The sequence below is a fragment of the Schistocerca piceifrons genome, chromosome X (genome assembly GCF_021461385.2).
Source record: "Schistocerca piceifrons isolate TAMUIC-IGC-003096 chromosome X, iqSchPice1.1, whole genome shotgun sequence".
Taxonomy (NCBI): Eukaryota; Metazoa; Arthropoda; class Insecta; order Orthoptera; family Acrididae; genus Schistocerca; species Schistocerca piceifrons.
This window is the reverse complement of record NC_060149.1, coordinates 918594405-918610965: the sequence shown is the minus strand read 5'-3', so window position 1 is coordinate 918610965 and position 16561 is coordinate 918594405. Positions and strand designations below refer to the sequence as shown.

Here is a 16561-nt window from a genome sequence, read left to right as displayed (position 1 = left end):
GTTTAACCACACTTCAGCAATGTTGGTTATAATGGTGTCATAAATGCCAGCTGACTAAAAGAAAGTGTACAGAAAACATTTAATCAACCATAAAACTATGTTTACCAATCGACCTGAATCACTTTACCACCCACCATACACTAACAGACTGCTGTTATCATTGCGGGAAACAGAATACCTGAATTGGAAAAATCTGAGATTTATGGGAACTAAATGTGTTTAAAGTGCTGTTTATGTCAGCCCTTATGAAAACTTGCAGAGTACTATATTTTGGCTGTTTAGGAAACATTTCACCTTAAAAATACACCTCGTAATTCTGGAAATGCCTGTCTCATAATGTAAATGGTTTCTTCATGTGAGGAAAGCGGAGGATAGTGAGTGAGTTTCTTTAGGTAAGCCACTTTTAAAAAAATAAACTTACCATAAGGCAGCTTCAAGTTGATATGATTTTTCCAATTTCTGTTCCACTTCTAGTTTCATATCTTCCTCTCATCAGTTACAGTTGATACTTACGTGACTGGAAGAATAGTCTGCTCAGACAGGTTTTAATTTCTTCCTAGAGAAAATGGTTTGTGTTGATTTTAAATGTAATTGTTCTCTTTTTACACCTCCAGAACTAAGGCTGTGGGATACTGCTATACATTTTAAGTAGACTGTGTGGTTTTTAGGTATCTTATTTGATAGCAAACTTACTTGGCTGCCACATCTCAATGAGTTCATAACAAGAACCCTTAAAGCTCTGGATATCATGAAGTGCTTGAATGGTAAGAACTGGGGTGCAGATAGATCCTGTTTGCTGCAGTTCTTTAAGGATTTCGTGCAATCACATCATGATTATGGTTGTACGGTCTATGGCTGGGCATGACCAACGTATTTAAAGATGCTGGACTCTGTACACCACAAGGGCATCAGATTGCCCACAGGAGACTATAGGATGAGCCCTATACCGAGCTTTTGTGCAGAGGCAGAGGAGCTGCCATTAGCTGCTCAGCAGCACTTCCTTGTGGTTAAACAGACGCTCAAGCTCCAGTCATTTCTGACTTTGTTGGCTTTCCCTGCAGCTATTAATATCTGTGAATCTTTAGAATGACTCTGTTACAACCATCCACAAGGGATGAAACCAGTCAGTATATGGGCAAAGCAGCTTTTATTGGGTCTGGGAGTGTGTCCGCCAAACATACAGAGGGAGGGTTGGTGCAAACCTCCACCCTGGTTGTTATTGAAACCTAGATTAATTTTAGGTTTGACAGAGTGCAACAAATTGTTCACTCCAGACTACGTTATTATGAATAAATTTATTACCATTTTAAATTTGTACTAGGACTCTACCATGATATGCACTGATGGGTCCAAGGAGGGGGATGTTGTTGGTTGTTCTGTCATTTTTCTTGCCTCTGTCTTTAGGTTCCATCTGCCTAGTGCATCTACTATCTTTGACACTGAATTCTATGTGGTTTTTAATGCTGTGGATCAGATGAAGTGTGAATGTGGAGCCAAATTCATCATATGCTCTGACTCACTTAGTGTGCTGCAGACAATCCGGCCTATGTATCCAGCAGATAGAACTGTCCGGAACATCCATGATGCCATTCTGCACTTTGAAAAGACAGAGGAAGGAGGTATCATTCTGCTGGGTTACAGGACACACGGATATCTGTGGGAATGAGATGGCCGACACCACGACCAAGGAGGCATGTACCCTTCACAACATAGCTGACTCTGTGCCCTGCATTGTCGTTGCTGTGATGGCCTGTCTTGCATCTTTGGGAGAAAGAGTTGCTGATCATGCCAGAAAATAAGTTGTGATCGGTAAGAGACTGTGTGGCCATGGCGCACCTCTTTTCAGCCAGTTACAAGTGATGCAGTCTGTTTAATTTATTTATTTCTCCATCAGTCTTCTGGCTGGTTTGATGTGGCCCACCGCAACTTCCTCTCCTGTGCTAACCTCTTCATCTCAGATTAGCACTTGCAACCTACATCCTCAATTATTTGCTGGATGTATTCCAGTCTTTGTCTTCCTCTACAGTTTACAGTTTACCATGGAAGTCATTCCCTCATGTCTTAAAAGATATCCTGTCATACTGTTGCTTCTCTTTATCAATGTGTTTCACATATTCCTTTCTTCTCCGATTCTGCAAGAACCTCCTCATTCCTTACCTTATCAGTCCACCTAATTTTCAACATTCGTCTGTAGCACCACATCTCAAATGCTTCGATTCTGTTCTGTTCCAGTTTTCCCACAGTCCATGTTTCACTACCATACAATGCTGTACTCCAGACATACATTCTCAGAAAATTCTTCCTCAGACTAAGGCCGATATTTGATATTGTATTGTATGGAACTGGGGACCTAGAGATGCCAGAGAGACTTCATCCCCGCCATAGCCCGCAGTGGTACACAACAGGCTACAGCAGTTCACTCACCCCACTGCCGCCCCACACCGAACTCAGGGTTATTGTGTGGTTCGGCCCCCAGTGGAACATCCCTCCCCCCCCTCTTTCCCCCGGAAACGTCTTACACCAGACGAGTGTAACCCCAATGTTTGCATGGTAGAGCAATTACGGTGTACACGTATGTGGAGAAAGTATTTGCGCCGCAATCGCCAACATAGTGTGACTGAGGTGGAATAAGGGGAACCAGCCTGCATTTGCCGAGCCATATGCAAAACCGCCTTAAAAACCATCCACAGACTGGCCAGCACACCGGACCTCATCACTAACCCGCGTGGCGGATTTGTGCCGGGGGACCGGCGGCACGCCTTCCCACCCAGAAAGCAGTGCGTTAGACCGCATGGCTTACCGGGCAGGCTATATTTGATATTAGTAGACTTCTCTTGGCCGGGAATGCCCTTCTTGCCATTGCCAGTCTGCTTTTGATGTCCTCCTTGCTCTGTCCATCGTTGGTTATTTTACTGCCTAGGTAGCAGAATTCTTTAACTTCATCTACTTCATGAGCATCAATCCTGATGTTAAGTTTCTCGCTGTTCTCATATCTACTACTTCTCATTACTTTCGTATTTGTTCGGTTTACTCTCAGTCCATACTCTGTACTCATTAGACTGTTCATTCTGTTCAACAAATAATGTAATTCTTCTTCACTTTCACTCAGGATAGAAATGTCATCAGTGAATCGTATCATTGATATCCTTTCACCTTGAATTTTAATTCCACTCCTGAACCTTTCTTTTATTTCAATCACTGCTTCCTCGATGAACAGATTGAACAGTAGGGGTGAAAGGCTACATCCTTGTCTTACACCCTTTTTAATATGAGCACTTCATACTTGGTTGTCCACTCTTATTATTTCCTCTTGGCTGTTGTACGTATTGTATATGGCCTGTCTCTCCCTATAGCTTACCCTGCTTTTTTTCAGAATTTCAAACATCTTGCACCATTTTACACTGTCGAATGCTTATTCCAGGTCGACAAATCCTATGAACGTGTCTTGATTTTTCTTTAGTCTTCCTTCCATTATTAACTGCAATGTCAGAATTGCCTCTCTCCTGCCTTTACCTTTCCTAAAGCCAAGCTGATCGTCATCTAGCGCATCCTCAATTCTCTTTTCCATTCTTCTGTATATTATTCTTGTAAGCAACTTGGATGCATCAGCTGTTAAGCTGATTGTGCGATAATTCTTGCACTTGTCAGCTCTTGCCGTCTTCAGAATTGTGCAGATGATGTTTTTCCGAAAGTCAGATGGTGTGTCACCAGAGTCACACATTCTACACACCAACATCAATAGTTGTGTTATTGCCACTTCCCCCAATGATTTTAGAAATTCTGATGGAATGTTACCTATTTCTTCTGCCAGATTTGATCTTAAGTCCTCCAAAGCTCTTTTAAATTCTTATTCTCATACTGGATCCACTATCTCTTCTAAATTGACTCCTGTTTCTTCCTCTATCACATCAGACAAATCTTCCCCCTCATAGAGGCTTTCAATGTAATCTTTCCACCTATCCGCTCTCTCTCCTCACCATTTAACAGTGGAATTCCCTTTGCACTCTTAATGTTATGATCCTTGCTTTTAATGTCACTGAAGGTTGTTTTGACTTTCCTGCATGCTGAGTCTGTCCTTCCAACAATCATTTCTTTTTTGATGTCTTCACATTTTTCCTGCAGCCATTTCATCTTAGCTTCCCTGCACTTCCTATTTATTTCATACCTCAGTGACATGTATTTCTGTATTCCTGAGTTTCCCGGAACATTTATATACTTCCTTCTATCATCGATCAATTGAAGTATTGCTTCTGTTACCCATGGTTTCTTCACTGTTACCTTCTATGTACCTAAATTTTCCTTCTCAACTTCTGTGATGGCCCTTTTTAGAGAAGTCCATTCCGCTGCCTATTGAGCTATTCCTTATTGCTGTATCTATAGCCTTAGAGAACTTCAACTCTATCTCGTCATTCCTTAGTACTTCTGTATCCCACTTCTTTGCGTATTGATTCTTTCTGACTAATGTCTTAAACTTCAACCTACTCTTCATGACTACTAATATCTGCTCCTGGGTACACCTTACAATCCAGTAACCAATTTCAGAATCTCTGTCTGACCATGATGTAATCTAACTGAAATCTTCCCATATCACCCGGCCTTTTCCAAGTATACCTCCTCCTTTTGTGACTCTTGAACACGGTATTTGCTATTACTGGCTGAAATTTGTTGCAGAACTCAGTCTTTCTCCTCTCTCATTCCTTGTCCCAAGCCCATATTCTCCTGTAACCTTTTCTTCTACTCCTTCCCCTACGATTGCTTTCCAGTCCCCCATGACTATTAGATTTTCATCCCCCTTTACATACTGTATTATGCTTTCAATATCCTCATACACTTTCTCTATCTCATAATCTTCAGCTTGCGATGTCAGCATGTATACCTGAACTGTCGCTGTCGGTGTTGGTTTGCTGTTGATTCTGATAAGAACAACCCTGTGGAAATCGGGTTTTCTGCTGGATATCAGTGTCTTCCAAACAAGATATTTCGACGTCATTACTTGACGTCTTCATCAGCTGTGACCTGAGACAAGCCGCAGGTCACACCTGATGAAGATGTCAAGTAATGATGTCGAAATATCGTTTGGAAGACGCTGATATCCGGCAGAAAACCCGATTTCCACGAGATGTCATCAAATCGCCGGGAAAGTGTAAGAAATTACAAGAACAACCCTGTCACTGAACTGTTCATAGAAACACACTCTCTGCCCCATCTTCCTATTCATAACGAATCCTATTCCCATTATACCAATTTCTGCTGCTGTTGATGTTACTCTATACTCATCTGACCAGAAATCCTTGTTATCTTTCCATTTCGCTTCACTGATACCTACTGTACCTAGATTGAGCCTTTGCATTTCCCTTTTCAGATTTTCTAGTTTCCCTACCACATTCAAGCTTCTGACATTCCACCCCCCCCCCCCCCCCCCCCCCCCCTGAAGATCCAAATGGGGGACTGTTCCAGAATCTTTTGCCAATGGAGAGATCATCATGACACTTTCTCAATTGCAGGCCACATGTCCTGTGGATACACATTACGTGTCTTTAATGCAGTGGTTTCCATTGAATTTTGCATCCTCATGCCGTTGATCATAGCTGATTCTTCTACCTTCAGGGGCAGTTTCCAACCCTAGGACAAGTGGGTACCCTGAATCTCTGTCCGCTCCTGCGCCCTCTTTGACAAGGCCATTGGCAGAATGAGAGTTACTTCTTATGCTGCCAATGCTGATTATTAATCAGAATTTAATCATGAGCGGGATTCAAACCCAGGACCAAAGACTTTTGATTATGAATCAAAGAAGCTACCCCCTAGACCATGAGTACGAATACATCACTTTAATATGACTTTGAATAGGACAAAGCTCCCTGACCCATGGCTTTCTTGAGAGACATGAAGAACTGCCTGTTTATGATGCATGTGGTGTGCTGATTACAGTTCGCCACATTTTGACTGTATTTCATATAGTGACAAGACAGTTCAAGCTGGTTTACCTGGTTCACCAACAGACCTGCCCTTGATTTTAGGTGATAATGAGCTGAAGGTGGCACATGTTTTACGATTTTGTTTTTTGTCTTTCCTTCTACCTAAGCTCATTGGTAGAAGCATTTAGTATGTAGGATTCTGGACTTGCCTCTTAGTGGCTGTCCAGACCAGATATCATTGTTTGTAATGGTGTGTATTGACTAGCTCGCTCCAGTGTACTGTTCAGGGGAGTAGACTGTGTTCATGTAAAAAAACAGTACAGGGGCTCATGTTGTATCCTCATTTTTTATTTATTTATTTATTTATTTATTTAGACATCCAGTTCTGTAGGACCAAATTGAGGAGCAAATCTCAGAGGTCATGGAATGTGTCAATACATGAAATTACAACATGAAAGTAATAACAAACAAAATAAAACGTTTAATGAACCCAAAAAAGTCAAGCCATAAATTTAAGTAAGCACAATCAGCAATGTAACATAAGAATCAGCTTAATTTTTCAAGGAACTCTTCAACAGAATAGAAGGACTGACCCATGAGCAAACTCTTCGGTTTCGATTTGAAAGCACATGGATTACTGCTAAGGTTTTTCAATTTTTGTGGTAGCTTATTGAAAATGGCTGCAGCAGTATACTGCAAACCTTTCTGCACAAAAGTTACGGAAGTGCGATCCAAAAACAGATTGGATTTCTGCCGATTATTAACTGAGTGAAAGCTGCTAAGCCTTGGGAATAAGCTGATGTTGTAAACAAGAAACGACATCAAAGAATATGTATATTGAGAGGTCAATGTCAAAATACCCAGACTAATGAACTGGGGTTGACAAGAGGCTCATGAACTTACACCACTTATTGCCTGAACTGCCTGTTTCTGAGCCAAAAATATCTTTTTAGAATGGGAAGAGTTACCCCAAAATATAATACCATACGTCATAAGTTAATGAAAATAAGCAAAGTAGTCTAATTTGCACGTCGAATGATCACTTACTTCAGATACCGTTCAAATAGTAAAAATGGCAGCATTAAGTCTTTCAACAAGATCCTGAATGTGGCCTTTATGTGAATGCCTAGAAATCTGAACTGTTCAGTTTCACTAACCATATGCCCATTCTGCAAAATTAAAAAATCGGTTTTGTTGAATTATGTGTTGGAAACAGTAAAAACTGAGTCTTACTGTGATTTAGAGTTAGTTTATTTTCTATAACCCATGAACTTGTCATGAACTGCCCTCTTTGAAACTGAGCCAATGTTGCACACAACATCCTTTACTACCAAGCTAGTGTCATCAGCAAACAGAAATATTTTAGATTTACCTGTAATACTAGAGGGCTTATCATTTATATAAATAAGGAACAGGAGTGGCCCCAACACTGATCCCTGGGGCACCCCCCACTTGATCCTGCTCCACCCACAATCACTATCTGATCTTCTTTCATAAAATTCCTACATAACTCCCCTGTGCTTTCAGTCATGTGAGCCAACCCTGCACTAGGCTTCATAATGCTGGTGGCATGGTACTCACTCCCCAACACTTCTGCACTGCTGGTCCACACCTCTAGCATGCGAACTACCTAGCAGCAGAACCTTCTTCTTTCTGTTAGACTTTGCAACCAACTCTGGCCTCCTTACTGCATGTTTCCTACACCTACACAGGAGGCTCCTCTCCACTCAACTCTGACAGCTGGTAAAATCTATTGGATATATACAAGGTAAAACAGTCTGAATACCTCCTCCTCCTCCTTCTCGCTGCCTTCTTGCCAACTTCCAGTTCCCATTACCCAGCATCCTTCACCTTCCTCAACCTATCTAGTCATTGTTTTGTGCTCTAGCCCCATTTAGCTCATGCAGTTGGCGTATGGGCGCAGATGACCACTGTGTTGATTGCCCTTCAGATGCAACGGCAGCAACAACCAGATTACAAGAAAATAAAGCACACCTTGTGATGCCGTTTTATAGGTCTGTAAGTTCTTTCTCTACCAAACTCTTAATGTCCTGTTAAACTATATAATTTTTTGCAGCTTTCCTGTTTAACCTAAAATGCACAAATTATGAAACTTGTCATTTAATAAAATACAATCGTAGATTTTTATTTCATCCTGTCACATTTTGACCCAGTGTTTTTAGTGGCATGTTATTTTCTCTTCTCTGTCTTCATTATATTCTGAAGAGGAAAGAAACATTCCAAAAATTTTAAAAAAATCATTTTATAGCTGGCTTTACTGACATATCATATAGAGTTCATTGTTTGATTGTTCGTATATTGTTTGTTCAAATAAGCCTTTTGGAGGTTAAGATAAATCAACTTTCTTCTTTGTATTTAATTTTCATTGCTCCCAGACTTCCTTCATGCTTTGAGTGTGTCATTCTTTTTTTCCTGTGTTCACTTCCTTCGATGTGCATACCTCTTTCTTTCCTGAAATCCTGCTCTTTGTACTGCTTCTCTGAAAGAGTGTTATTAACTATTATGTCCATAGTAATTCCAATGTTTTTTGTCTCTCTGTCAATTTCAGTGAACCATGTGGGTTTGGATTTGCAGCTGTTTATGAAGTTGAAGATCAGCTCGATTAGTCTGTTTCGTTCATTCATTACGTGTGTCCATAAAAATACTGTCTTCCTTTCCACAATACGTCACTTAGCGTTTCCATTTTCAAACAGAGCTCTCTGTTTGATCTTAATTTGTAGTCAGTATTACTGTTACTTTTGGGTCCTAGTATATTCCTTGTAATTCTTCTTCCAAAATGTTTCCACTGTTTCAGGATCCTCAAACTTTGTTTGTTTAAGTGTTTTTGTTGCACAAACTGTTTCAAGCCTTACCACTGTTTGATAGTGTGTTAGTTTTTGGAATGTCCTTTCCATTTTATTCACTGTGTTTTCTATTGTTATCCTTTCTTTTATATTGCTTGTATTCATTCTAGTAGATATTTAAAACAGCTTGTTTTAGATACTGTGTTGTGATTTTTAAGGCTTTCGGGGGCATCATTGATATTTGTCGTGAACCGCATTTTTTTCAAATGATATTTGTTGTCTTAAATTGTCTGCTTGTTTCTGTTGTTTAGCGATTTGCTCTTTGGCAGTGTCTAGCGAGTCAGTAGTTAATGTAGCATCGTTTGCAAAAGCTAGACAGTCTACGGTGATTTTATGTTGGTTTCTTTCTACTTGAATACACTTAATATTGATGGATTTTCTGCATTCTGTCAAAGTAGAGGTCACAAATCCTCTTCTTGTCTTACTGCTAATTTTATTTCAAAAGGTTTTGACAGTTCCCCCAAAAAATTTTATATTGGATGCTGTATTTAAGTTCCTTTAATTATTTCTGTTGTTTCATTATCAAGTCCAAATTCCTTTATAATGTTGTTTACGGCATTTCTATCAGTTGAGTAATAGGCCTTTTTTACAATCTACAAAAGTTATCACATATTTTAAGTTTCTGATTTTCCTCATTTCTACCATGTTCTTTAGATTTAGTATTTACTCTGCACGAGACCTACCTTCCTAAGCCCTGCTTCATATTCTCATAGTTGTGGGCTGAGTATTCCTTTAGCTTTCTTTGAAAGTGCTGTGGACAAGATATCATGGGTCACTGGCAAGAGGGAAATTCCTCTATAATTGTTTGAATGTTGAAATGTACCTTGCTGTGTCAGTGTAAAATTCAGTGCACATCCACAAAACATAGAAGGTCCATCTTAAACAACCTGAGTCCTAACATTATTGTTAGTATTAATTTCTATGTCATCAGTTGCCTTACAGACTATCTGGCGAGAATGCCTAAACCACCTCCTGTAGTATGGCATCTCCGTGAGTGGTCCTATGCTGTTGCTCGTGTAGCTACTCTGCGGCCAGTCCACCGAAAGTCCCTTATTGCAGTCGACAATTTGATCGGATATTACATAAAATCCCGTGTGTTTCCAAGTAAAACTAGAGAGGCACGCGAGTGGCAAAGATATTCCATCCACACAAATGACGTCACAGACGTGTACTGCACATGCGCGTCAATGCTGCAGTGGCTAAGTCCAGTTCGAGGTCACACTCACAGAGGTGTAGTCACGTGACCCACACATAGACCAGCACACTGATCAAAGTCTGAAATGGTTAGTTTTTTCCCTTCCATAGGATAGAAGGAAGGGACCAGGAATCATAGAAAAATTAATGAACATGAAGCTGTCTCGGTATGGATTAAAGGAAGCTGCAGCTGTTCCAAAATAAAGTTCACGGAGATCTTACTTTTTACTACAGAAAATGAATCAATAAAGATACTGATCCCTTCCTTCCATACCATGAATTTTTGTTTTCCCCTTGTTTAAAAAAAAATCCATTTAAGACATTGATCAGTGTGTTGGTCTGTGTGTGGGTCATGTGAGCGCATCTCAGCGAGTGTGACCTTGAACTGGTCCTAGGCACTGCAGTGCTGCCGCGCATGCGCAGTACATATCTGTGATGTCATTCAGGTAAGTAGAATATCTTTGCCACTCACATGCCTCTCTAGTTTTACTAGGAGGTATGCGGTATCCTATGCTACATCCAGACGTGTTATCAGCTGCAATAAGGGGCTTCCGGTGAACTGGGCATGTCTGAGATGGGGCTCTCTAGTTTCCTTTTTTCAGTAATGGATGTATTAATGGTGTTATTCATTCTGATGCTAAGGTGTTCATTGTTGAAATTCCATTAATGATTTCTGTTAGACCTAGAATAATGTTGTCACTGGAGTGTTTCCGTAATTCAGCGACAATATTGTCTTCTCCTAATGCTTTGCTATTTTTGAATTGTTTTAAGATTTCCTCCATTGCTGGTGGTTTTGAGTCTGGCTGTATTTGGTTTATCTTATCAAAATTAAATTATTCTTTTGGTAGATTACAGTTGTGTAGTTCTTTGAAGTAGTTGTCGAGTATTCTGCAGCTCTTAGTTTTATTATATACTTAGTGTTATGTTCCTCTTTAAACTATTTTTAAATGTTTTATAAAAGTTCCTTGTGTTGTTCTGTGTGAAATAAGACTTTGTTAGTTAATCTTTTATGGGTTGTACACTGATCTTTTTGAAATCCTTTGATCCAGGTTTCCTGACTTCTACAAACTTTTTCTTGTTCTTATCATTTTCATTTGCCAGGATAATGACTGAAGCAGAATAAATGAATTAAAATTTGTGCTGCAGCTGGGACTCAAACCCAGGTCTTCTCGTTTGCTAGGCAGAAATGCTAACCATTACACCACCACAGTACAATGATCAACATTGCTACACGAACTACCCAAGTTGAGTGCCCTCCTCAACACAAACTTCAGTTCGTATCGTGCAGCAGTGTTGACCATTGTACTGCGGCGGTGTAACGGTTAGCATTTCTGCCTAGCAAGCAAGATGACCTGGGTTTGCGTCCCAGCCGCAGCACAAATTTTAATTCATTTCTTCTGCTTACTTAAGAGACTTACTAAAGAGACTTAAATGTCTCAGGGAAACATTTAATTTAGAGATTTATTTTCATTTGCATTCCAGATATTCTAAGCTCATTGTCTCTTTGTAATTAACTCATCTCAGTCATCATTCCACCAGGCATGTTTCCATTTCTTTTTAAGAGCAAGTTCTGGAAATCGGGGACTATCATGGAATTTCAAACGTATCAGGGAAATTTGAATAAAAAAATCTCATTTTTGTCTCAGTAGATGAAACGGTTTGTTTATTGAGATGATGTGCATCGTTGCTGGCTTGGCGCAGCTGAGTACGTGTGTCGCTTCCCTACACCCTCATTCTTACTTCTTCTCCCCTTCCTGCCACACCCCTCAGCTTGCTGTCAGTGCTGCCACCACTTTTTGGCACTAGCCTAGCAGTTGCCAATGAGAGGCAGGAAGGTGTGAGAAGTGGTTTGTTTGGATCTGATTATCAGAGATTGTTGACACTGCGGCTGGAGACAGTGGTCATCTGTGCACAAGTTATGTATGAGTGACTGTGTGAATGTGTGTATGCTCTTGTTTTCTGACAAAGGCCATGGCCAAAAATATAGCTGAGAGTGTGTAATTGTCTTTTCTACGTGCCTATCTGCGGCTCAGCGATTATCTTTGCAATGTTTTATAGACATTTTATGTATTGTGGTACATTTTGACACTTCAAAAATAATTTATATATTAGAAAGTATTAACGATAAGAGGAAGGAAATTGTGGCTGTCACTGGCAGTTTGTACGCTATGTACTCATATATTTCTCGAAAGAAAAATCACGCAATACCTGTAAAAATAATAGACGTGACACAGGGACGTAACATTTTACTGGTGGTCACCTATAGTGTTGGTTTACACAACTGTTCCCTGCCTTATACACTTCTTTCAACGGGCCTACTTTTTTCTGGCATTATTTCTGAAATGAGTGAAGGTATTTTAAATCTGTTATGCAATTCCACGGAAATGCGTATTTTTGTCACCAAATGTGTTTTGTTTTACTGAAATAAAATAACAACAGTGGTCTTAATGAAACACACCATTTGGCTTGCTCTCTCCATATGCAAACAGTTCATTACAAAAGATGTTGATGTTAGTACTGCAGATTTTTGCTCACACAAGGAAGAAATACGAAGTCTTTACATTTTTTGTCAACTTATGTCTTTACCTACCCTAGAGATCTCAAAATGTGTCAGGGGAAAATGCTAAAACTCTGGAAATAAGGAAAATACCAGGGAATTTCATCTTTGGAAAGTTGGGGCAACCCTGAGTTTCGTCTGAATAATGTCTTTTTGAAGTTGACCATAACATTTAGGTATTAGTTATAAATTCTTTAGCATAGAACCACTAATATTGGGAAAAGGAACCTATATATTTCATGTCACACAATGCACGCTTTTATATTGGGCAACTGCAGCAGATTGGTGGTTGCCAAGTATATGTATGACAGTAGTCACACCCTGAAAGGCATAGGAGAGAACTTACATGTAGATAAGAAAGGAAAGGAACTTGACTTCTTGAGCAACTTGAAATAGCAATCTATCGGGTTAAAGTTGATAATGTACTTAATATACAAACTGGCAAGAATGGTAACACCTTTTCCAGTGGCTTCTGAACCTTTTTCAAGGTTGATGTTAGCACAGTGAATGTGAATGACTTTGCATAGATAACCATTGGTGTGGTCTCTCTCCATGTCCTTCGTAACATCTTTGGAATGTTATGGAATGGCTGATAACTCAATGCAGTCTCTCAGAGCTGTCCACATGTTTATGAACTAGTGGCGCATGGAGAGGCAGCGTATGTGACATACGCTTATCACTCTGCAGAAGGAACACTTTGGTGGATGGGAAGTAATGTGGATAAGAGGAGCAGAGAATCTGGTGTTGCCATTTTTAAAGTAAGACAAAGACTTCATGTACATATAATTTTATTTGTTTTTATATTTTGACCTAGTTTGTTTTTGAAGGGCATGTCCATGTAGGATTAACTTAGACAGATAATGATGGGAGCTTGACTCAAGAAACTCATCATTGAGGATTATTTTCTTAATATTAGTGGCTGTATGCTAAAATATTTATAAAAGTTATCTTAACAACTCCTACCTCCAGTCCTTAAAATGGACACTATTACAATATTACAATTTAGGTATGCTGTAGACAATTTCTGTATGTCAAACTTTTTTGGTTGGTATTGGTTCTTTTTTCTAAATACTTATCTTACTTTGAATTTAATGATAGGTAGATAGTGGCCTGAATCTAAATTGCACAGTGTCTATTGATAGCAACATGATTAAATTTTTTCCCCCTACAAATTGGATTTGGTGGGTGAGTTAGTTTTGTTACTTACTTTGTTTCATGTTCAATGGATAATTTGCATGATAAATGATGTGGGATGTGTCATTTTACATTTACATCGAAAATTAATTTGTAAATGTGGCTACATGCTGAACATCTATGAATTTTTGTTTATTATTATTAATATTATTATTATTATTATTAAATCTACAGATGTTAGTAATTCCTACCCACTTCCTTTTATACATTACAGTGATAGAAATTCTTCTATGGAATAGGAATTGTCAAGGAGAAGCTTTTTTGGTTTTGTTTCCATATTTTACTTTACTGTAGTCAGACGTTTTATATCATTGGGTAAGTGGTCAAATATTTTAGTTGTGACATTGTGCACCCCTTTTTGTGCTAAAGACAAAATTAGTGTGAAGTAATGAATGGCATTTTTCCTTCTGGTATTGTAGTTATGTACATCATTGTCCATTGCGAACTGCAAGGGATTATTTACAACGAACTTGGTGAGGGAATAAACGTACAGTGAAGCAGTAGTCAGAATGTCCAACTCCTTAAACAGATGTCTCCAAGATGATCATAGATGAACACCACATATTATTCTTATAGCATTTTGTTGAGCAATGAATACATTCTTTCGTTATTCCATATGACGTTATTGAATGAAAGTTTGCAAAATATGTCAACTTGCTGATCTGTCTTACCCTAATATTTTCAATGCTTCTAAGCACAAATAGGGCTGAACTACATTGTTTTAGGATTTCTAAAACATAATTTTTTCAGGTTACATCCTCATCAGCATGGACACACACAAATTTGGAAGATTCCACTCTGTTTATTATTTCCTCACTGTGTGTTACTCTTGCCACTGTTGTAGTACTTCTAGATGTACAGAACTGAGTATGGTGCTCTTTTTAAAACTGAGAGTGAGACTGCAAAAAACCAGTCAATGAAATTTTTAAGCACTTTGTTTGCCGTATCTTCTGTTGCTGTACATATGCTTGGATTGATTACACCAACAGTGTCATCCACAAAAAGAACTAATTCTGCTTGTTGTATGTCAAATGGAAGATAGTCTACATACACGAAGAACAATGGTAGACCGAAGGCTGAGCCTCAGGAAATTCCATATGTAATTACTCCCCAGATTACATTGCTTGAACAACTACGTAAAAGTCTTGCATTCTTTTAGTTAGGTATGATATTATCCATTGGTTGGCTTTATCGTAATTTCCATAAAACCTCAGTTTATCTAGGATGATATTGTGGTTCACACAGTCAAATGGCTTAAATAGGGCACAGAAAATACCAGCTGGCGTTATTTTGTTATTTAATATTTGGGTGATACCTATGTAGTAAGTTTTCTAGGAAGTTCTTGAAAGAATGTAGATGTAAGTACTATGTTATGGGGTCTGCACAGACGTTGGTCTTTTTCCGTATGTGCATGGAGTTTTCCTGCTAAGAATTTGTGCTCGTTCTTTGCCAAATTGTGCTTTAAAATCTACAAGTAGTATTACTGTGTTTTTCAGTGAAATATGATCTAAGGTATGTGACACAATTTGCCAAAAAATTTCTGTGTGGTCTTTCTGAGTTGTATTTTTATCTTTTGTTGGTGCATATGTATATAAAAATATGTGAAATTCACAACAGTATCTAAAAGATTTTTGTATATTTTACTAAAATTATTTATCCTCTTATTGTTAATTATCACTTTGCATATGTATTTTCCAGATAAACTGTACGTATACCCATGTCGGTATAATTATCGTCCAGATCACTGTATGTACATGAGTGTGTGCCATAGTGCTGATAAGGAAGGTGTTGCTGTACTGCATGGAAGTCGAGGGAGCTTTCACTCTGAGAAACAACCACCTTTCCATGCACTCTATACTGCAATGGAAGAAGTAAGTTCCAAATATTTATAACAATAAAACCTAGTATTCAGAAATACGGAGTAATAGTGAAATGACAAAAACAACAAAACAAAGTGTAAATCTGAATCAACCAAGCCGCCAATGTGTAATGACAAAGGTAAATCAAATTTAAATTGGAATTTTCATGTAGGTAGGAGATCAGTAAATGCTTGTGAATAGCTGCTGTTGTACAAGGTGGAAGCGGTGATTCTCCATAACATCATGAAGAGTGCAATAAATGCCCAGATAGTACAACATATTATTAAGTTAAATTTTGAGCTTGACAGCGGCAAAAGTAAGGTAAAGCAGAAATTAAGATGTTGCCCCACACTAAAAAATACTGCAAATTTTAACTAAAGTAATATAGTTCTTAGCTTGTAAGCAAGGTCACTTTCAAAAAAGATGACATAAAACTAAACAAAAACAAATATCTTGAAAAAATAGGTGTGTGTGTGTGTGTGTGTGTGTGTGTGTGTGTGTGTGTGTTTGTTTGTTGTTTCCCGATGAGTCTCTAAAAGAAGGTACACAAGGTAGACAGACAGACACGCAGCCAACCAAATGCTATTCTATAGCACAGTCTTGAAGATAGAAAAAACCTGGTCATTTACCGGCCATTGCAGGCTGTAACAGTTTGTAGAAGTAGAGTCATTTTTCTACTCGTGCAGTCCTGTGCTGTAAGGGGTTATGGTCTAATGGTAACTTTAAACATGAGGTTGAGCATTCAGGCCTTTCATTACATAATTTTTACACTTACTTTCATCTATACATTTTGATTCTGCGGGTGCTGGCTGCTGACTGCTGCCACCACGGGGTATCTTATCTGTGATTGTCTAACATACTACAGATGCCCCAGGGTGACATTACAAAAGGCTGTCCAGTGGCCTGTGAACCACTGATTTGTGCCTCTCTTGGTGCATCCTTCTGCGAAAACTACTCCAAGGATGGCAGCCTACTTTA

The 16561-nt window shown here is 38.9% G+C and overlaps 1 protein-coding gene across 3 annotated transcripts in view; it reads left to right on the top strand.

The window, feature by feature from the left end:
• LOC124721297 (glucoside xylosyltransferase 1) overlaps nt 1-16561 on the top strand; it is a 150554-nt gene that overhangs the window by 100871 nt on the left and 33122 nt on the right. For all 3 annotated transcript variants that reach the window (XM_047246206.1, XM_047246204.1, XM_047246205.1), the window contains exon 6: nt 15423-15595. In XM_047246206.1, coding sequence (XP_047102162.1) covers nt 15423-15595 — 173 coding nt within the window. The remainder of the gene's footprint in view (nt 1-15422; nt 15596-16561) is intronic.